Raw genomic sequence first — 21,964 nt, 5'->3', positions numbered from 1 at the left:
TACCTATATACATAAAAGAAAGTTAAATATTAGAAATTTTTGCCAGGCAGTGGTGGCACATGCCTTTAATTCCAGCACTCGGAAGACAGAGGCAGGTATATCTCTGTGAGTTCGAGGCCAGCCTGTTCTACAAAGGGAGTTCCAGGGCAGCCACACATAGAACCCGTCTCAAAGAAAAAAATTATAAAGAACTGTTGGCAAATGAGCAGTGCCCCACCCCCTACCTCCATAGCTCCTCTAGTCAAGAGAAGAGTCTATAATACAAGGCCCTGAAGCAAAGAGAAAAGGGCACTTGAGCTGCCCTGCCCAGGCAACGGGCAGATGGAGGGAGGGTCATGACTGGAGGAAATCAATGTTGGGGTGTCCAGGGCAGACGCCAAGAATGTTCATACATGCATGTTTATGCTGTGCTCCATGGAAGGACTGAGGCCCAGGTTATGAATGTAGAGACCTGGTGCTTCTCTCTCTTCCATACTGTTGTCTTCTAGAATCTGTTTTACAGTTTTACTGTGTCTTCAAGCCTCCACACCCATTTGCTTTTAGCCTATGTTGTTCAGTTTGACTCATGATAATGAAACATGATTTATAACTACAGGACCTCCAGAAGGTTTTAGAAGCAAGGACAGCAGTATCCGCGCTGCAGGCTTTGCCCTGCTTCTCTTCTCGTGTCTCTCACGTTGCCTGTAGTGAAAACATCTCACAGAACTACAAGACTTTGGGGTTAGGGGAGGGTCCCTGTTGCTAAGTGTCAATTTCAATTTCCCATATAGACCAAGACTTCACCAATTTTCTCATGATTTGAAAAATTCAGCTACGGGTTATTTTGGTTTGGTTTTCCCTACACCTAGATCTTGCTATATAGCCCAGGTTGGCCTCCCACTCAGTCCTCCTACCTCAGCCTCCCAAGTGCTGGGTTACAGGCGTGTGCCATGATGCACCTCATTTTAAAAAAATAGATGGTTGTGAGTCGCCATGTGGGTGCTGGAAATCAAGCCAGGTCCTCAGCAAGAGCAGCATGTGCTCTTAACCACTGTACCATCAATTCAGCCCCTTCCAGCACGTTTTTATTTGCATGTTTGTTTGATCTTAAACTGAACCCTTGCTGATCCTACTGCTCCTAAAGCATTTGATGTTTGTTTAAATCTTGTATTTATTAGTGTGTTTGAGGGAGGGAGGGAGGGAGGGAGGGAGGGAGGGAGGGAGGGAGGGAAGTAGGGGGTTGTCACAGCACACATGTAGAGATCAGAGGACAACTTTGCTTGTTTTCAACATTTATTTTGTGTGTACACATGCATTTTCTGTTGAGCACATATGTAGGTTAGGATATAGCTCATAGGAGTTGGTTTTCTCCTTCTATCACATGGGTTCCAGGGAGAACTGGACTGGGCTTCGTGACAAGTGTCCCTACTCACTGGCCCAAGCACTTAGATTCTTACTGTTTGCTTCCAAGACAAGTGATCCAAGGGTAACGAGAATCATTTTCTCTTTTGTTTGATGTCCCTTTGACAATCTCCTTGTTGGTCCTAGTATAAATGCAAGTACTCCCTGGCTCTTCCCCCTTGGGCCCTCCTATCACCAGCTCACTTCAGTCCTGTTAAGGTTTGGACAAACCTGGGCCATCTAGCAATCACTGGAACTTATACTCTCAGTGGGCTCACTCAGCCTCTTGCCATGTTGCCAGAGGTGATGTCCTGACATCCTCTCCTGCTGAAATGGAGGCCTTCCCAGAAATCTTCCTTAGGGAAGATTGGGAAAAGGCAGATAATCTTCAAACTAGCCAACTTCTTCCCTGTTATCATTGAGTAGGTTGAGGCACTAGCAGACTTGATCTGCATGGCTGTGTCCCTAGTCACCTCCTTCCTCAAAGTGGTAGGTACTATGCTACCTTCTCCCTGGTGGTGTGGCTTCTGGCTAACCAAGTCACCAATAGTCTGACCACAGACAGTCTCAGTCTCAATCTTTCGTGCCTGGAGCCAGAGTGAGACCTTTAGTTAGAGATAATGGTGTCTCCTGTTTATAGAAATCCCTGAGCCTTTCTGAAGAGAGCTATTTCTGTCGCTACATAGTGTAAGGTTGCTTCATAACCAACCTCACTAAATGTCCGGACCCTTCTCTCCTGTGGGACTCATAGGAGTCCATTGACTTTATCGCCATCATCCATGGTATGACCATCATGACACTCCTATTTAAAGGATGAGAACTGAAGTCTAAGGAACAGCTAAAACTCTTTTCCTTCCCCTCCCCATCTAGTAAGTTTGAGGTCTCCAAGGGAGAACCAAGCACAGGTGGAACATTCTTCTCTACACTTAGAAGCTACTTTGGGAATGAGAACAGGTGTGTGCTGACCTTGTGACCTGCTGAAATGTCCGGACTCCCTGATAGGTCCCCTGTTTCCTCACTGTCCCGCAGCTCATTGCCTGAGGAAAAGAATAAAAGCACACCTTCTTCTGAGACCTGCCCGAGGCCAAATGAGAAGCAAGAAGCTGAGCCAGGAGAGCCAGATCCTGAGCAAAAGAAGAGCCGTGCTCGAGAGCGGAGGCGGGAGGGCCGCTCTAAGACATTTGATTGGGCTGAATTCCGCCCCATTCAACAGGCCCTAGCTCAAGAAAGGGCCAACACTGTGGGGTCCTCTGATGCTGGTGAACCTGGGCGTCCTGAAGCAGAGCCAGGTGAGCTGGAACGTGAACGAGCCCGAAGGCGAGAAGAGCGCCGCAAGCGCTTTGGGATGCTAGAAACCGTGGATGGGCCAGGTATAGAGGATACAGCCCTACGTATGGACATAGACCGGAGCCCAGGGCTGCTGGGAGCCCCTGACCTCAAGACACAGAATGTCCATGTGGAAATTGAGCAGCGGTGGCACCAAGTGGAGACTACCCCTCTCAGGGAGGAGAAACAGGTGCCTATTGCCCCTCTGCACCTATCCTTGGAGGACAGAAGTGAACGGCTCTCCACACATGAGCTCACCTCTCTGCTAGAGAAAGAGGTAATATGGGGCAGCTCCCTTCTGAAATGCAAAGAATTATTCAGTACAGTACAATGGAAGAGTAGGGATATAGCCGAGGGCTGTGGTGAGACAGAATGGGGCAGGTGGAGGCATTCTAACATTCTTAGCTCTTGATACAGAGCTAAACTATCCCCTGTGTTCATAGTATATGATTCTTATAGAATGTGTCCAGATTATATCTGCATGTACATTTATGCCTCACTAGTGAGTTCCATTACCAAAGATTTACAATATGAGTATCCTTACTCCAAAAGTTATAAATGCTCCAAAGTCCATCACAAGCAGAAAGTTCCCTACCGTGAAATTTTGTTTCTGTAGAAAATTAGTAGATACTATATTATATAGGAGACTAGGGATATGGCCCTGATGTTATAGCACTTCCATAATCCACAAAACCCTGGCTTCAATCTCGGCATTGTCAAAACAAAGCAAAATGTACATATCACATATATAAATGAAGTCATGTGTATAAAGAAAAGATGTAACATGATTGAAGTTTGTATTTAGATTGGGCTCCATCCCTCAAATTGCTCATTATGTAAATACAGTTACTCCAGAATCATTTCAAAGGCAAAACAGCAAGCAACCAGAATACTCACATGAGGTATTTGAGATGTATGCTCAGCCTACATAGGGTTCTGTCTGATTTTTGCCCCCCTTAGAGGCATCTTCCTCAGCAAGCGTCAGGCATATTACACTCTTTCCATAATAGCTGACTGAAGCTGTGCCACTTCAGCATGCCTCTCTTTGCCTCTTTCATTTTTGTTTTTTTTGTTTTAATCAACCTGATAGATCACTAGCACCAACACTGACTTTTCCATTTTCTATCTCCACTAATAAAATATTATAGGTAAAATGAAATGAAGTAATTCAAACTTGCATAATTCTAGGCTATCAAAATAAGCCATCTGGGCCGGGCAGTGGTAGCGCACACCTTTAATCCCAGCACTCGGGAGGCAGGGGCAGGCGGATCTCTGTGAGTTCAAGGCCAGCCTGGGCTACAAGAGCTAGTTCCAGGACAGGCCCCAAAGCTACAGAGAAACCCTGTCTCAAAAAAAAAAAAAAAAAAAAAAAAGCTAAAATAAGGCTTCTGGCCTGTAGGCCACATGCTGATTTCGTAACTGGCCTCAGGTATCTCATTGGATATGCAGCTTGAGCTGGACCCTTCAGTTCCATATGATGCATGTCCAGTGAGATGTCTAAGGCTAGTGAGCGAGCCCATTGAATGGCCACTGTGGTCAGCTGCTTTTCCTTATCGTCATCCTATTTGTGAAGTGTGTGTATTTGTTTTTTCACCAACAGCTGGAGCAGAGCCAGAAAGAGGCCTCGGATCTTCTAGAGCAGAATCGGCTTTTGCAGGACCAGTTAAGGGTGGCTCTGGGCCGAGAGCAGAGTGCCCGGGAGGGCTATGTGCTGCAGGTAGGGTGGGCAGCTGCCCAGTCATCGGTGTACCCAGGGGCTTCAGTGTGAAAGGTCTGCTCAGGCCCACAGGCTAGGAATGTGCAAACATGGCAAAGCTCTGGTCAACAAGGACAAGGGTTCCTAATGCTATGATATTCTGTACATTTTCCTTGCTACTAGGACAGTGATTGGGGGGGGGGGGGGGGTACCAAATCTCTACAGCTAAGGATTTTCTTTTGGTCATGAAATCATTTTGGTAATCTCTCCTTTAGACTTTCTAGACGTTGTGCTCTTCCAAAAACCATGTATCTGTATCTCATTTCTCATTTTGTTCACCATAGTGAGATTGGGCCTGTTGTACATATACTGAAAAGCTGGGCAAGACAGCAAGCCAAGTGCCTTCTTAGGACAACAACAAGTTCGTGGTGGAGCTAGACCCGCACCACCACCCACCTACCATTCCTTTGTAACCAGCCTGAGTTTCAGGAGGACATATGACCACCTAACCATTCTAACCCAACCAGGATTGGGGTAAAAGTTATGGCAGCTAGGTACTGAGCTGTCAGCCCAAAGCCAGTGTCCTTCTCCTTTTGAGGTGTCTTCCAGAATCCTGCTGCATTCAGATCCCTAGAGTACCCTTGATATGGTTGTGTCAAAAAAAAAAAAAAAAAAAAAAAAAAAAAAAAAACAGTCTCAGGGAAGCTTTGTATGAGGACAGGTGGCGTGTATTATCCTATAACTGGCTTCCTAGGGTCAGTGCTAGCTTTGAGACATGAAGTAGACATACTCTCACCCTCGGTACTGTCGTGCTGATTGGAGAATCAACAAATAAGTGGGATGGGGTGGTAGAATTGAATTGAAGCTCCCAGAAAAAGCCAAGGAGAAGACATTGGTTTTAGAGTGGTGTTAGGGTTTTAGGTTCTAGTCTTGATTCTGCCACTGATCCCAGAAGCATTCACCACTCCTACAGCAGCAACCTCCTGCCTGTGTCATTTAGAACTAGTATCTTCAAAGACCCAAAATCCCTGCCAAGTTCACTGTTGACATGCCCAGACCCTTGCGCACTGACCTCCGCAGTCTTCGTTACCAAGTCACAAGTGGACCTAGAGTCCTTTCCTCTCCTCAGCCAGAGCCTACCTTACCTTCACGCCTATCCCTCCCACTGCTGCATGTGTCCCTTGCTTACCCCACATTACCGCACCCTCTTCCCTTCCAGTAGACTCACTGCTAGCCTACTTCTGACCTTGCCCCAAACTGGCCATGGCAGGCATCTCCCTTCTACACAGCCCACTCAGAAAGCTTTAGGTTATTCATTCAGGCCATCCTTAATTTAAGGTTCGTTTTCCTAAGCCTTTGTTGGGGCCATCATATAAAACTTGACTTCAGACATGGTGGTAAAGACACTGCCAAAGAGCTTTGCACATTGCTACCTTGTGTATCTATGCGTATGGACTAGTATGTGCATCTACACTGAAGGCCCTGTTGGTCAGCACCTGGGCCAGCTTACCGCTGAATCTAATAATGATTACCCCTGAGTTTTGGAAATGCTTATAGTCAAAAGTGAGAAGGGGAAAGAGGCCTTTTGGGGCACTGAGGGCTAAGAGATGCAAGCTCGGGTAGGGTGCTGTGCTAACTGCTGGGAGGGGCCTGCATGCTTTGGATGGTGAACATGGTGTGGATCTGGAACTTAACCTGAGTGTCACATCTGTGGCTTCCCCACCAGTAGACTGAGGGAGCCTGGGAAGGCCAGATTCTAGGTGGGGCTCTCCTGACTTACCCATGTTGTCTCCCCTGCTTTATATTAGTTCTGTCTCTTCTGTGTGTCTCTTAGTTTGAGGAGTTTTGTGTTTTATTTTGGGTTTTGCATGTTTCACTCTTATTTTGAGCGTTATGAAGGTTTGTTTTGTTACCACATTTTGCTTCATGATCTGCATTCCCCTTGTTCTGTCTTCTTGCAGGTAGAGATTAGTTTTCTCCTTACGGTGGAGGCCTGACTACGCTTTCTAAAGGAAATGTTCCAATGTTACCTTGCTGACATCTCTCAAGTAGTTACCTGCCTTCCTTCTCTTCCTATCATGGAAGGAAGTGACGTCACTCTCTTGTTCCTTATGCCCTGTGCTGCTTTAAATATGTGGCCTAGAACCACATACTTTGTTTTGCAAAACAATTGCGGTGTCCTTTTGTCCTTCGGTCTCCGTTATACTTCTCAGTGTGTTCCATTATTCAGCTTTATTTGGTTTATTTCTTCTAGATGCTGTTCAATTAGAGCTGTTTTTTGATGTTTTTCCCATGTGTTCTGTTTATGTGGAAGCAGCTATATTTACCAAAAACAATTAAATAAAACCCACATTAATTTGATTTTTTTTTTCTTTAAACGAAGAAAAAAAAAGTTGTTCAAAGGATTAAAGCCAAACCCACCAAGGAGCTTTTCTATGATTGATCCTGGCCAGAGGTGTGACACTCAGAACAGGGTGGCCTGAGTGTTACTAACCAGTATTTAATCGGTTTTTTTAAGACTGAAGTGGCCACTTCCCCATCGGGTGCCTGGCAGAGGCTCCATAGAGTCAACCAAGACCTCCAAAGTGAGCTGGAAGCTCAGTGCCGGCGACAAGAGCTCATCACCCAGCAGATTGAGACGCTGAAACATAGCTATGGGGAGGCCAAGGATGCAATCCGGCACCATGAGGCTGAGATTCAAACCCTGCAAGCAAGACTTGGTAATGCAGCTGCAGAACTGGCCCTTAAGGAGCAGGCTCTAGCCAAGCTCAAGGGTGAGCTGAAGCTGGAGCAAGGCAAAGTTCGTGAGCAACTGGAGGAATGGCAGCACAGCAAAGCCATGCTGAGTGGCCAGTTGAGGGCCAGTGAACAGAAACTCAAAAGTACAGAAGCCTTACTGCTAGAGAAGACACAGGAACTGAGAGACCTAGAAACGCAGCAGGTATTGCAAAAGGACCGACAGAAAGAGGTACAGAGACTGCAGGAATGCATTGCTGAGCTCAGCCAGCAGCTAGGTACCAGTGAGCAGGCCCAGCATTTAATGGAGAAGAAGTTGAAGAGGAACTACACATTGTTACTGGAGAGCTGTGAGCAGGAGAAGCAGGCACTTTTGCAGAACCTCAAGGAGGTAGAGGACAAGGCTAGTGCCTATGAGAACCAGCTACAAAGCCATGTGCAGCAGGTGGAGGCCCTTCAGAAAGAGAAACTGAGTGAAACAAGCAAAGGCAGTGAGCAGGTGCACCAGCTAGAGGAAGAGCTGGAAGCCCGGGAGGCTAGCATCCGCCAGTTAGCCCAGCACGTACAGAGTCTCCATGATGAACGGGATCTCATCAAGCAGCAGTTCCAAGAACTCATGGAACGTGTGGCCACATCTGACGGGGATGTGGCTGAGCTCCAAGAGAAGCTGAGGGGAAGAGAAGCTGACTACCAGAACCTAGAGCACTCACACCACAAGGTCTCTATCCAGCTACAGAGTGTACGCACTCTGCTGAGAGAAAAGGAAGAAGAACTGAAGCACATTAAGGAAGCACATGAGAGAGTTCTAGAAAAGAAAGACCAAGACCTTAATGAGGCTTTGGTTAAAATGATTGCCTTGGGCAGCAGCTTAGAGGAAACAGAAATTAAGCTGCAGGAAAAGGAAGAGTGTCTAAGGAGATTTGTAAGTGATTCTCCAAAGGATGCCAAAGAGCCTCAGAGTACGGCAGAGCAAACGGAGGAGGACCATGGCATTTTGCCCCTAGGCTCAGTCACCAGAGTATTTCCAGGCTTTCCCCACTCACAGCCGGAGGAAGAAGACCCAGGTGCTGGCCTAGGGGAGGAATGTAACAGTGGTAGCCCCAGCAGAGAGGAGAACATGGTACCCCCAAAGTCTGCAGATGTGCCTGACAGGGATGGGCATCTGCAAAGCACCCCTAAGTCTGACCAGGGAGCACCTGTAAAAAGGCCAAGAATCCGGTTCTCCACAATCCAGTGCCAAAGATACATACACCCTGAGGGTTGTGCAAAGGCCTGGACTAGCAGTACATCATCAGACACCAGCCAGGACCAGTCACCGTCAGAGGACAGTGTGTCCTCAGAAGCTACCCCTAGCACATTCCCTGCAGCTGCAGATGCTGAAACATATATCTCTATAATCCACTCCCTGGAGACAAAGCTCTATGTCACAGAGGAGAAGCTCAAAGACGTGACCGTGAGGCTGGAGAGCCAGCAGGGCCAGAGTCAGGAGGCACTGCTTGCATTGCACCAGCAGTGGGCTGGCACTGAGGCACAGTTGAGGGAGCAACTCCGTGCCAGCCTACTACAGGCTAGCGCACTGGCCTCTCAGCTAGAGAAAGAGAGACAGGAGAAGGCAACAAACATTGAACACCACTCTGGGGAGCTGGAAGACTTCCAAGCCAAAAATAGCCAAGCCCTGACATGCTTAGAAAACTGCTGGAAAAAGCTAAGGTCTCTGCCATTTGCTGACCAGGAGGAGGGACAGGATGCATGTGCAGCCTCCTTGGCTAACATAGAGCGTATGCTTGTGAGTGCTATAAAGGCCCTTCAGCCTTGGGAATCCACAGCAGACAATAGGACGCAGACTGAGCAAGAGACAAGGCATCCCATGGAAAGTGGTCTGGCACACCATATTCAGCAGCCCTACCAGCCCATATTGAATGAGCAGGAACATAGGAAGCTACTTTCTGCTCAGATAGTTCTGGAGGCCTCACTCATCAATCAAATTGCTGACTCTCTAAAGAATACCACTTCAGATGTGTATGGTGTTCTCTGTGAGCTTACTCAGTCAGGGGAGTGGCCTCTGAAGGAAGAAGGTACTGCCCTCTCTGCTGGGGCTCCAATGGAGATTTGGGCCAAGAAGGTACTGGTGAATGGTGAGTTCTGGAACCAGGTCGAGTCCCTAAGTAAGCACCTAGGGACACTGGGAGAAGAAGCAGCCTGCACGTCAGGAGACAGGCAGCAGCATATTTCCCAAAGTCTGGCTGATGCCACATGGATTCGTGCAGAGCTCAGCTATGCCACACAATCATTAAGAGAATTGTTCCACCATAGGCTACAGAGCATACAGGAGACCCTACAGGGGACCCAGGCAGCCCTACAGCAGCACAAGTGCATGCTGGGAGAAATCTTGGGAGCCTACCAAACCCCAGACTTTGAAAGAGTAATACAGCAGATCTTAGAAACCCTCAGGCATCCAACTGGCAGGGAGGACCAAGTACAAACATCCTGGGACCAGAGCCCATTAGGAGAGATACTGAGGCCAGGCACAGATGGCTCCCAAGAGCCTTTGTTCCATCAGAGCCCTGAAGTCCTTGCTGCCATCCAAGATGAGCTGGCCCAGCAGCTGAGGGAAAAGGCTAGCATCCTTGAAGAGATTTCAGCTGCCTTACCAGCCCTGCCTCCCACAGAGCAACTAGAGGGTTGCCAGAGGCTTCTGCAGATGTCACAGCATCTCTCATATGATGCTTGTCTAGAGGGCCTTGGTCAGTATTCTTCATTACTGGTTCAAGATGCAATTATTCAGGCTCAAGTGTGTTATGCAGCATGCAGAATTCGGCTGGAGTATGAAAAGGAGCTGCGGTTTTACAAGAAGGCCTGTCAGGAGGCCACAGAGGTCTCTTGCCAGAAGCGTGCACAAGCAGTTGGAGCCCTGAAGGAGGAGTATGAAGAACTTCTCCAGAAACAGAAGAGTGAGTACCAGAAGGTGATCACCCTCATTGAAAAGGAAAACACTGAGCTCAAGGCCAAGGTGAGCCAGATGGATCATCAACAGAGATGTCTACAAGAAGCAGAAAGCAAACACAGTGAAAGCATGTTTGCCCTGCAGGGCAGGTATGAGGAGGAGATCAGGTGCATGGTGGAGCAACTGAGCCACACCGAAAATACACTGCAGGCTGAGCGTAGCCGGGTTCTCAGCCAGCTAGACGCTTCAGTCAAAGACAGGCAGGCCATGGAACAGCAACATGTGCAGCAAATGAAGATGCTGGAGGACAGGTTCCAGCTGAAGGTCCGGGAGCTCCAGGCTGTCCATCAGGAGGAGCTGAGGGCCTTGCAGGAACACTACATATGGAACCTGCGGGGAGCCCTCAGCCTCTGCCAACCCTCACACCCAGATTCCCCACTGGCTCCCAGGCCATCTGAACCCAGAACTATGCCAACAGCCAAGGATGAGGCTGAATCCATGACAGGGCTACGAGAACGTATCCAGGAGTTGGAGGCCCAAATGGACGTCATGCGAGAGGAGCTGGGCCACAAAGAGCTGGAGGGTGATGTGGCCACCTTGCGGGAGAAGTACCAGCGGGACTTTGAGAGCCTCAAGGTCTTTAGCACCATTTATTTTTCAGAGCCAATTCTCTTTGGTGATAGAAGAAAGGGGCATTGTGGGCAACAGGTCTTAGTGGAAATAGGAAATAGTTTTAGCTCTCAACTGCTATACAGGCATAACTGAGTAACATTCTCCTCTGTATTCATGACCCAGAAGGGAAATTAGCAAGGAAAGCAGCATCTCTGTGGGAAAGTAGGGTCTTCCTTGCCCGTCCATGCCTCCAGGGCACTCTCCACACCCTTCACCTTACCTTCACAGAACCCCTTCTGGCTTCAAAGTTGAGGCATTAGTCCAAGAACTGTCTTACACTTTTGAACAGCAGCCACCATGTGACTCTTCCCAGAGAGCAGAGTTAGGACTTTATAGCACAGCGATATTTGCACAGCAGTAAGCATTCTTGTCTAGCCGGGCTTCCCAAGGAAGAGTTGGCAGTGGATGGGCACTGTGTCTGAGAAGGGCTTTCCTAAACTCTTGCCTCACTGGCTACCTGTCATGCTTCTGTGGACATCTCTTTTTTATCTTAGATTACACTGTGTGTGGCTGCCTGTGCATAATTGTGGAGGGTTCTGACCATCTCTTAGATTCCAGAGGTGGCCTGGTAGCTGTGTCTTCATCTTCCCCATTAGAAGGTATATAGGCCCCAAGGGTCCCTGAATGGGGTCTTTTTGCAAGTCACTATTCCTGCCTTAGTATCACAACTGTAGCACAGCAGGGTGTCTGGGACTGTTTCCTAACACCCTTCCTCCATACTGAAGGGAAACAATGGTATATTCAGGCTGGTGCTTTTCCTTTGCCTCTGGGTGACCACATAGCTACTGACCAAATAAACAGGAGAGGTTGATGCGGCACCTGAGGCACTGTTGCTCACCATTCTTTTCCTGATTTCATCCAGACCTTTTAAAAATCATTAGGCACCAGGTAGTGGTGGCGCACGCCTTTAATCCCAGCACTAGGGAGGGAGAGCAGGCAGATCTCTGTGAGTTCAAGGCCAGCCTGGTCTACAATGCAAGTCCCAGGACAGGCTCCAAGCTACACAGAGAAACCCTGGTCTCGAAAAACCAGACAAAAACTATTAAGCATTGTGAGAAATTTTCAAAATGTGTATTCAGTGATCCTGTGGGGAGCCTGGGCCACCACTGCCTGCTCCTTTTTGTATCTGCAGGCACCTCCAGAGCCTGGGAAGGGTGGGTCCAGGCCTGGCAACATTACAGTCAGTTAGCAAGATGTCGGAATGGTTGTGCTGGGTTCAGGTTACCTAGTGGGAAAATGCCTTAGAAACAAATGGTACAGGTTGAGAGTAAGCATCAGACTTGACCATATGTATGTGCCCAAGAACTTCAAGCCCTCTGTAGGACTTGTGGCACAGCTGGACACATGCAGTGTGTTTGACCAGACTCTCTGTGAGAGAGCCAGCTGGGAACAGTTTCTCTCTGTGGATCTCTGCCCAGAAAAGGGAGTCTGGACTGTTGCTGCTGCCACTAGCCATGAGTCTGCATCTTAGTAAGGAACTCTGGGTTCTAGGGATGGTTTAAAAATTAAAATTTGGAGCTGGGGAAATGGCTCAGTGTTTAAAGTACTTGCCAGCAAGCATGAGAATAGGAGTTTACATCCCAGCACTTATGTAAATGCTGGGTAAGCAAGATATGGTGTGGCCCCCTTGTAATTCTAGCACATAGCAGGTAGAGGCAATGGCTTCCCAAAGAAAGCTAGCTAGGCTAGCTAGCTGAATCAACAAATTCTGTGTTCAGATGAGAGGTTCTATGTAAGGTGGAAGTGATCAAGGAAAAACACTTGAAGTTAAGCCCCAATGTAGCTTCCATGCACACATACACACTCTAATTTTTTAAATTGGTTTACAGAGTAACAACTTTCAAATATAATACAGTTAACAAAGAAGCAGCCTGGTTGTTAAAAACACCTCAGTGTTTCTGTTACAGAAATTTTGGACCCTGTCTTCCTCGTGTATTTCAAAATGCTCAAATCCAAATAAGATGGAAAAGACTTCCCATAGGATTAGCATCCATTACATGGAACTCAAAATCTGAAATGAGCCAAAATCCAAAATATTCTGAGCACTGACTGCCACAAGCAGAATACTCTTCAGTGAACATTCTGTGCTGTGTCTTAGTTAAACTGCAGGCAGAGTAAACAGGCTGTGTAAGATTATCTCTAGGCTATGTGGAGAAGGTAACTATTACAGAACCCTCTACAGTCAGCTCCAGGATGTGAGCAAGAGTTTAAAGTTGCTGAATAGAAACCCCATAATGACTGTGGGGATCAGTAAGAAATGTCAAAGCATTGTGGTTGGATACTTGGTATCTTTTCTTGAATCCATTAGCAAAATGATAAGGTAGGAGCACAGAGTTAGAGCCACATTCTATTAGCTTGTTTGTTTTGTTTTACCAGAAAGCCTGTTCTTCTCAGAAGTGGCTGTTACAAGTTTAGACAGAATGACCCACATTCAAAGTAACTGTAAGCTGCAGGTGGAACACAGGGCATGCATTACTGCTTGGGTGGAGAGAGCAGCTGGGATCTATGGCTGTGGGGATTGGGAACTCTCCTTAGGACTTACATGTTGATATCTGTTCTGTTTGGTAAGGTGGTACGGTTCTCAGTGGGTAGCATGCCTCTGTTCTCCTTTAAAAGAGAGGAAAGGAGAAAGCATAGGCTGGCAGGAAAGATGTTGGTATCTGCTCCGGCTCCTGGGTGGACACCCTTGAGCTGAAGCTCCCAAAATTAGGTCGTGTCTATCCCAGCCCACAGGGATGGGTTGCGCTCTCCAGTCTCTCTACCCTTTGTTTCAGGATGGACACACTCTCTCCAACTAGCACGTTTGTCAGAATTTGTCCCTGTTGACAATCCAGTATGTCTGCTACTCCAGCCAATATAGGCAGTACATATGCCATTTGGTTGTAATGATACACAGTCCCAGAAAAAAAAAAAAGGTGGATAGCTACATACAGACTTGGTACCTGATGCTGGAAGCTCCAGCCATATCTTGAGACCATATCACTTCTTGGACCAAGCAGGCCGCTGCCTTATTTATTACACGGGACAGCCACTTGGAGGCAAAGAGAAACAGTAAGCCCTCTTCCATTCCACAGGCTACATGTGAGCGAGGCTTTGCTGCCATGGAAGAGACACACCAGAAGAAGATTGAAGACCTACAGAGGCAACACCAGCGGGAGCTGGAGAAGCTGCGGGAGGAAAAGGACCGCCTCCTGGCTGAGGAGACAGCTGCCACCATCTCAGGTAGGGTTAAGTCCAGGAGCACAGGGGTCCCATGTTTAGGCCAAACCTGTAGTTCAGAAGAGAATTGGCCTTCCCTTGTTTTTTCCTGAGATTGAAGTTTCCTCTTTGTAGATGGTGGTGGGTTTGGGTGGGCAGGGTCTCTATTCTAGGCCATCCTTTAACTCCCTATGTAAGTTAGGATAATCTTGAACTCATTCTCCTTCCTCCACCTACCCAGTGCTGTAGTACGGGACATGAACTATCCCACCCTGTTTCTGTGTTGCTGGAAATTGAACATGGCCTTGCACATGTCCAGCAGGTGCTAGACCAAATCAGTACCAGCCCTAGCCTTAAGCTTCATTTTGGAGAGAGGTATTAGAAGACTCAAAGTGAGACAAGGACTAATTTGAGAAGCCTTTTGAGAGCCTCCAAACTGAGAGCCAATGTTCCAGCTGTTTGTGACACTGCAGGCCCCCAACAAGCATCCATCACTTGGAGTACTCTTCACAGGAGTGTGAATATGCTGTATCACAGCCCCAGCAAGTGTGTCTCATCCATCTCATGTTGCATTCTCTTTACATGATTTTTTTTTTTTTCGAGACAGGGTTTCTCTGTGTAACAGCCCTAGCTGTCCTGGAACTGGCTCTGTAGACCAAGCTGGCCTTGAACTCACAGAGATCCTTCTTGCCTCTGCCTCCCAAGTGCTGGGATTAAAAGCGCTCGCCACCACTGCCCGGCCCCTCTTTACATGATTAATGATAGTATGGTGGCTTATTTTAGCATCGGGAAAGTAAGTAACCAGCTCTCACACATTCTTGTTTTAAAAACCCATGCATGAGTACAACATTGACATATTTGATCATTGTGGAATTTTTCTAATATCACATAAACACATCTATAGCCCTTTCAAAGGAATTAGTTTGTGAATTCTCTCAGCCTTTGTTTATCCCAGAGAGTCAGTCTGTGGTAGACCAACCTCCTGTGGAGTCCTACTGCTATTGAGTAGTTGTTGGCAACAGGAAGCAGGCATCACCCAACCTGCCCTTGGCCTTGTGGAGGGATAATGTAGTAGAAAGAGCCACTGTCAGTTGTAGTGCTAGATTTCGGTGCTAAGGGGCTATGTCTTTCCTGCAGCCATTGAAGCCATGAAGAATGCTCACCGGGAGGAGATGGAACGGGAGTTAGAGAAGAGTCAGCGGTCTCAGATCAGCAGCATCAATTCGGACATCGAAGCCCTGAGGCGGCAGTACCTGTGAGTCACCTATCCCTAGGAGAGCCCCATAGGAGAGGGCTACTTTCCCAAGCCTAAGACAGCTTTGAGGCTAGTCCTAGGGAAGTGAGGAGAACACAGGTCTGAAACACCCCATACTACCTTTCTCTCAGGCGCAAACACCTAAGGGCTAATTAAGACTGATCTCTGTGATGCAGAGAAACAAATGATATTTAAAAACCATCACTTAAGCTAGGCATGGTGACATACATTTGTGATCCCAGCACTTATGAGACTTTAAGGATGGGAGAGTGCCACAAATCCGAAGCCAGCTGGGCTATATATGGAGACCCTATTCTAAAATAAAACAAATGCCTTCTGCGTGTTAGGGCTCACTACAGACACCATCCCCCTGTTTGTTTGTACCACTGCTACTATATCAGTACCTTACAAAGAGCCAGGGTCTGGCTGGTGCTTTGTGCCTGGCATACCATAACTGTGGCAAAAGTGACCATAGTTACTGTTCTGGAAATTTCACACATACTGACTGCACAGGAAGCAGCATCAAGTACAGCACTGAAACAGCAACTTGTGAATTATTCCTCAGTAGGAGTCACACTACTAGAGTTAGTTACAGGAGGTATCCATTGATTAGACTTTGCTGAGGTCTCTGGAATATGCCAGGGTCTAAAGCAACAGCTCAGGAAATCCAGTGGTCATGCTTGCTGGACTGGAGGCTCATCTGGAAGTTCCTTCCTGGCTCTCTTGGGGATTTGGCCCTTCTAGACATGGGATGCTAAAAATAGTGCCTCCAGGGCAGTTTCCTGTTGCTATTACGTGATACAGCACCCAAATGGATGCTTTCCACCTCTGAGATCTCTGTGGTCACAGTGACTGACTGGCTCTGCCTCCCAGTTCCATCATGCCAGCTGTAAATGGCTCAGGAAAGATAGTCATTTCTGCAAAGTATTCCTGACATTCTGTGAGGAGACATTGTACTGTCAGTACCCAGCTGCCAGTTCTATAGTGGGGCAGGCCTGAACATTCCCTCTCTGCAGGGAGGAACTGCAGTCAGTGCAGAGGGAACTGGAGGTTCTTTCGGAGCAGTACTCCCAGAAGTGCCTGGAGAATGCACACCTGGCCCAGGCGCTGGAGGCCGAGCGGCAGGCCCTGCGGCAATGCCAGCGTGAGAACCAGGAACTAAATGCCCATAACCAGGTAAGGCCAAGAGAGGCTAAGCCTCACCTTCATAGAGGTTACCTAGCTAAGGTACCACACATTTGCCTTTGCAGAGACTTAAAAGTCTCTGGTCAGGTTCATCTCAGGGTTGGGGTCTTTTGTCCTCTAGTGGCTAGATTTACCTTCTCATGTTTATTTCTATAAGTTACACTCAGAATTCAGTGTTCCTCAGGAAATTTGGGTTTACTAGAATCCCAGCTGGCCCAAATGATTGGATTGTAATACTGAGCTCAGTATAATCTCTTCTGACACATCGTACTTTGCCTGCCTCGAGCTCTATCATGCTTGCCTTTTCTGGCCCGTCAAGCCATTCCGGACTGTGGGCAGAGCCACCTGGGGGTCACGGAGCCACTGCGGTGGCCTGAAGAAAAGCACTTCCCAGCCAGGGAGGAGGCCTGAGGAAATGGAGGGACAGCGCAGGATAGCCTTTAGGAGGTCAAGTGGGACAAGATAGCACCGCCCACACCAGAAGGTTAGGGTTTGGGGGTTTTTTGTTTTGTTTTTGTTATTGGTTTGTTTTTGGTTTTTCAAGACAGGATTTCTTTGTATAACAGCTCTGGCTGTCCTGAAACTCACTCTACAGACTAGGCTGGCCTCAGACTCACAGACCTGCCTCGCAATGTGCCACCACCTCCTCACTCCAGGGTTTTAAAGTCCTTGGAATCTTAGCTCTAGAGACATAATTGCCCCTCTGCTGTGAGTTGTGAATCAGTAGATTCAACTAACCACAGATAGAAAATTTTCAGGAGGGGTGGGGGAAGCATTTGCACTAGACATATACTAACTTTTTTCTCATCGCTACTCCCTAAATAATACAGTACAACTGAAAACTTAAGAATTACATGGCTGGGCAGTGGTGGCACACACCTTTAATCCTAGCACTCGGGCGGCAGAGGCAGGCGGATCTCTGGGTTTGAGGGCAGCCTGGTCTACAGGGTGAGTTCCAGGACAGCCAAGGCTACACAGAAACGCTGTCTTGAGAAAAAAGAAAAGACTTGGTATTGGGTATGAAATGTAATCTATAGATAATTGAATTATATGGGAGGATGTATGGAGTTATTGTGGGGCCCTTGAGCATCCACAGAATTTGGTGCTTAATAGGGGTCCTGGAACCTAAGTTTTCACATAGCCTCACATAGCCCATATGAACAGCTTTTATGTGGTAACAGCCGCAAATGTCTACCTTAAACATGGTGCTGTGCATGCACAAGGCTTGTGGCCTCCATTCTTAGGTCTCTACACACTACTGGTGAAAAATGACTTTCTCTGGTGTCCAAGCAGCTGTGTGTGGGCGGTCACTGTTGTGTTGTCCTCCAGGAACTAAACAATCGCTTGGCTGCAGAAATCACACGGTTGAGGACACTACTGACTGGAGATGGCGGCGGCGAGTCCACTGTGTTGCCACTCACACAGGGCAAGGATGCCTACGAGTTAGAGGTACTGTGAGAAACTAGGCACTGCCTTGCCCAGTGCTCCTGAATCACACAGTAGCTCCTTAGTTTAGAGTCATTGGGGACCAGATTTGAAGATAGGGCCAGAGGGGTAGAATTCAGTAGTAGAACACTGGCTTGGCATGTGTGAAAGCTGTGGGAAGGTCCAAAGTCATCCAGGCATAGCAAATAAGCAAGTAGTCTCAGGTCCACAGGCAAGAGCAGGGGCCCTCTAGATGACTTTCCTTTACCTGCCCACAAACTGGTTTCATAAAGTGGCCCACTTCAAGGCTACAAGAATGTTGTTGCTCTCAGATTGTTATCATGAATTAAGTGTTCACAGCCCAAGATGTTCATTTTAAGTCAGAACAGCTCATTCTGCAGTAGTGTACACTTGTAATCCCAACTACTCGGGAGGCTGAAGCAAGAGGATTCTAGAGCAATCTGGAAAGAAAAGAAAAGGAAAAAACAAAAAACACTGTTGAAAGAGGGAGGGAGAAAGGAAAGACTCTAATGTGTGTAGGGCAGCGGTTCTCAACATGTGGGTCTCAGCATATCAGATACTTTTATTATTATTTGGAGGTCACATATCAGATATCCTGCATATCAGATATTTTTATTATGATTCATAACAGCAAAATTATAGAGTAGCAATGAAATAATGTAATGGTTGAGGGTCACCACAACATGAGGATCTGTATTAAAGGGTCACAGCATTAAGAAGGTTGAGAACCACTGGTGTAGGGCATCATCAAGAAAGCCCCCATTAGGTTAATATTTACCTTTATAGATCGCTCAGACTACACCATACTGACAGGTAAGCAGGAGAAGCTAAGTAGGCTTGGCAAAATTTCCTATAGGAACAATATGTCTAGACCTTGGCAGCTCCTGCTGCAGGGAGCAAGCAAGAATGGGAACTCAAGGTAGTCCCCTTGCCTGCGACCCCAGGTTCTCAAGACTAGGGAGTCTAGCAGAGTATTTTCCCTTCCCCATTTCTGTAGAGGCATTGGGCAGTATTTAAATCATGTGTTCTGTTGGGTGGGCTCTCTACTCCTCCCCAGTGTGTGAATCAACTGTCTGCAAGCCAACCTTTGTATGCACAGACTACAGGATCCCTTGTTTCTGAGAGCCAGGCCTCATTTTCTCTCTCCTTATAGGTCTTGTTGCGGGTCAAAGAGTCAGAAATACAATACCTGAAGCAGGAGATCAGCTCCCTCAAGGATGAACTCCAGACAGCCCTGCGGGTAAGGGCCACATGTTTGAAGGCAGGGCAGGGTAGGGTAAATGTTGGGAAGCCTGGCTGGGTCCCTCTGGTGGCACGGCAAGCCACTCTACAGGATCAAGGTCACAAAGTCAGGTTCCCTTAAAACACCAGCATGTAAGCATATACCTTAGGAGTGAACAAGAAAGCCTCCCTGCCCTAGTCAGGTGGTGGTTATTCCTGGGTTTCTATGCATTTGGACAGGAGCAATGACACAGAAGAATGCCATGGAGGTGAAGTGAGGCTTGGTCTACCATTCAGGTGGGTCTAGTTGGACTGGAGTCAGAAAGAAGTGATATAATCCTCGATATCATCAGATCACTTAGAAAATCTGAAAAATAGAGGCTTTTCCTGGCTGACACCCACAAGGAAGTGACTTGGCAGTCAGGACCACAGCAGGCTGCCTGAGCTTGCCCTGCCCTAGCTGTTCACCACATGTTTTCTTTAGTGTCCAGTCTTTGGCTCTGGGAGAGGGAGGACACAGGGTCATTTCCAAGCCACAGTTAGTTTCTCCCAGCACATCAGCCCCAAGGCTAAAGTTCAGAATGAGTCTGATCCCCTGTCTCCAGCTGCTGTTCATTTCTGTCCTTTTATTCTCTAGGATAAGAAGTATGCTAGTGACAAGTACAAAGACATCTATACAGAGCTCAGCATTGCAAAGGCCAAAGCTGACTGTGATATCAGCAGGTTGAAAGAGCAGCTGAAAGCAGCCACAGAGGCCCTGGGCGAGAAATCTCCTGAAGGCACTACTGTATCAGGATATGGTGAGCAATCTGGGTGCTACTCGTAAAGATTTTTTGACACTTGAGTCAAACCCCAAAAATTCTAATGTCCTGTGACATCCCATATCACCTTGAGGGACCCCACATGCACAGGTTGACCTTCTCATCCCATGTCCTGCAGCTGCTTTACAGAGCTTCTTCCAGAGTAACAAGGGATCTTATAGTCTGTCTCTTAGAAACTCCAGCAGGGAGGGGATGTTCATGCTAGTTCTTCAAATCAAATGTTTTACCATACAGTCTTTGAGAGCCACAGGCAAGCAGAACAGAGGGATATCCTACTACCCTCTCGAGAACAGTGGAACTGGCCTCTCTCTGCTGGCTGAAAATATCCAGGCACTGTGCAGGACAGACGGAAAAAAACCTGCAGAACCACATTCTTTTGGACACTTTCTGATAATTCATGATTTCATCTTACCTTCGTGGTTACCCTTTCTTTATAAAAGCCCCACAAACTGAAAATCTGTTCAAGTCCCATAATATCCTGTAGCTCAGCTTTCCTTCACTAGCAAGTTCAGGAACAGTAACCATAACAGCCCTCTCACGTGCCTGCAGACAAGTCCTCTACATTGCTTGCAGGATACAAACATTCACTTTTCTGGAAGACAGCTGGCAACAACAGCACAATTTAAAATCTAACTGTAAAAAGTAATTACCGTAGTCACCTGGGTAGAAAAGCCAAGGCATTAGGAGGAAGCTTTAGACCTGCCATGCTAACTAACCTCTGAAAAGTGTGCATAGGGTACTACATCTGCAGACAGGAGCCACAAGCAGCAGTCCACCACACAGTGCACAGAGTGCTGAGTGCCATCCACGGACACCAGTCCTCCGCACAGTGCACAGAGTGCTGAGTGCCATCCACGGACACCAGTCCACCACACAGTGCACAGAGTGCTGAGTGCCATCCACGGACACCAGTCCACCGCACAGTGCACAGAGTGCTGAGTGTCATGCATGGACAGCTGGGATTTTTATTTTTTTTTTATATTTATTTTATTATGTAAAGAATATTCTGTCTGTGTGTATGCCTGCAGGCCAGAAGAGGGCACCAGACCCCTTTACAGATGGTTGTGAGCCACCATGTGGTTGCTGGGAATTGAACTCAGGACCTTTGGAAGAACAGGCAATGCTCTTAACCTCTGAGCCATCTCTCAAGCCCCCCAGCTGGGATTTTTAGAAACTGCACAGTGACAGTGTGTAGTTCTTAAGAAGATGGTGAGGTGTTTTGTGTTTTTTGTAAAGAAAAATTGTGACATCTTTCTGCATAAGCATGGAAGCCCCCTACCCATGACATACTGTGGTGTGACCCAGTGTGCATCCTTGTCTTCTGTATTTAAGACACTGAAAGGACTGTGTTCTTGGTGGGGTATGTCATGAGACAAATTTGGTCTGATTTTCTTTGATACCAATCCTATGCCAAGAGTAAGCTAGAAATAATGAGGCCAGTTGGTCTGCCTAGTAGTCAAGGTCCAAATCAGAAGTAAGAGATCCTATCCTCTGTTGACAGTGCTATAACTCAGGAGTTGTGATGTACCCAGTGCTCCGGCACTTGCTGGATTGGTTATTTACTTGGATTTAGATGTCTTGGCACACTGTAGTAGTGGACCTGGAACCTCCCACACATTCTGTTTGGTTTCAGAAGATTGTAGAAAGCAAAAGTAATGAGCCTTTTTGTTCCTTCAGACATAATGAAATCTAAAAGCAATCCTGACTTCCTGAAAAAAGACAGATCCTGTGTTACCCGGCAACTCAGGAACATCAGGTCCAAGGTGAGTGAGGTCCAGCTTATAGTTGAGGTGGGGCTTGAGGATACTATTAAGTCAAGCCAGTACAGGCACTAACCTACCTGTGTAGTCACCCTGTTGGGATGATTCTAGTGACTTCAAGTTCCATGTCTGTGTCTCTGTTCCATGTCATCAAAACCATCTAGGTGCCAGGGCTTCAAGCAAGACATGGAGGGATTCTGACTTAATCCTCACCTTCTGTGGGGTAATCTGACCTCTCATTAGTTCCACTGTATGTCTGTTCTCTGCACATCCCTGTTATCACACTGACACTACCAGCCTTGGAAAGATGAAGTCAGTGATCCC

General features: G+C 47.3%; 1 protein-coding gene across 3 annotated transcripts in view; it reads left to right on the top strand.

Moving 5' to 3' along the window:
- LOC119811120 (myosin phosphatase Rho interacting protein) overlaps nucleotides 1-21,964 on the top strand; it is a 136,708-nt gene that overhangs the window by 106,174 nt on the left and 8,570 nt on the right. For 2 of the 3 annotated variants that reach the window (XM_038324692.1, XM_038324693.1), the window contains exons 14-22: nucleotides 2,410-2,983; nucleotides 4,307-4,423; nucleotides 13,829-13,976; nucleotides 15,090-15,207; nucleotides 16,224-16,383; nucleotides 17,722-17,841; nucleotides 18,992-19,078; nucleotides 19,697-19,859; nucleotides 21,558-21,643. In XM_038324692.1, coding sequence (XP_038180620.1) covers nucleotides 2,410-2,983; nucleotides 4,307-4,423; nucleotides 13,829-13,976; nucleotides 15,090-15,207; nucleotides 16,224-16,383; nucleotides 17,722-17,841; nucleotides 18,992-19,078; nucleotides 19,697-19,859; nucleotides 21,558-21,643 — 1,573 coding nt within the window. Of the gene's footprint in view, nucleotides 1-2,409; nucleotides 2,984-4,306; nucleotides 4,424-6,920; nucleotides 10,719-13,828; nucleotides 13,977-15,089; nucleotides 15,208-16,223; nucleotides 16,384-17,721; nucleotides 17,842-18,991; nucleotides 19,079-19,696; nucleotides 19,860-21,557; nucleotides 21,644-21,964 lie in introns of all 3 variants that reach the window. The other variant, XM_038324694.1, reaches the window with a different exon arrangement.

This window comes from Arvicola amphibius, chromosome 4 (assembly GCF_903992535.2).
Source record: "Arvicola amphibius chromosome 4, mArvAmp1.2, whole genome shotgun sequence".
In the NCBI taxonomy this organism is placed as follows: Eukaryota; Metazoa; Chordata; class Mammalia; order Rodentia; family Cricetidae; genus Arvicola; species Arvicola amphibius.
The sequence above is the reverse complement of the archived record's forward strand: the minus strand, read 5'-3'. Positions and strand labels throughout refer to the sequence as shown.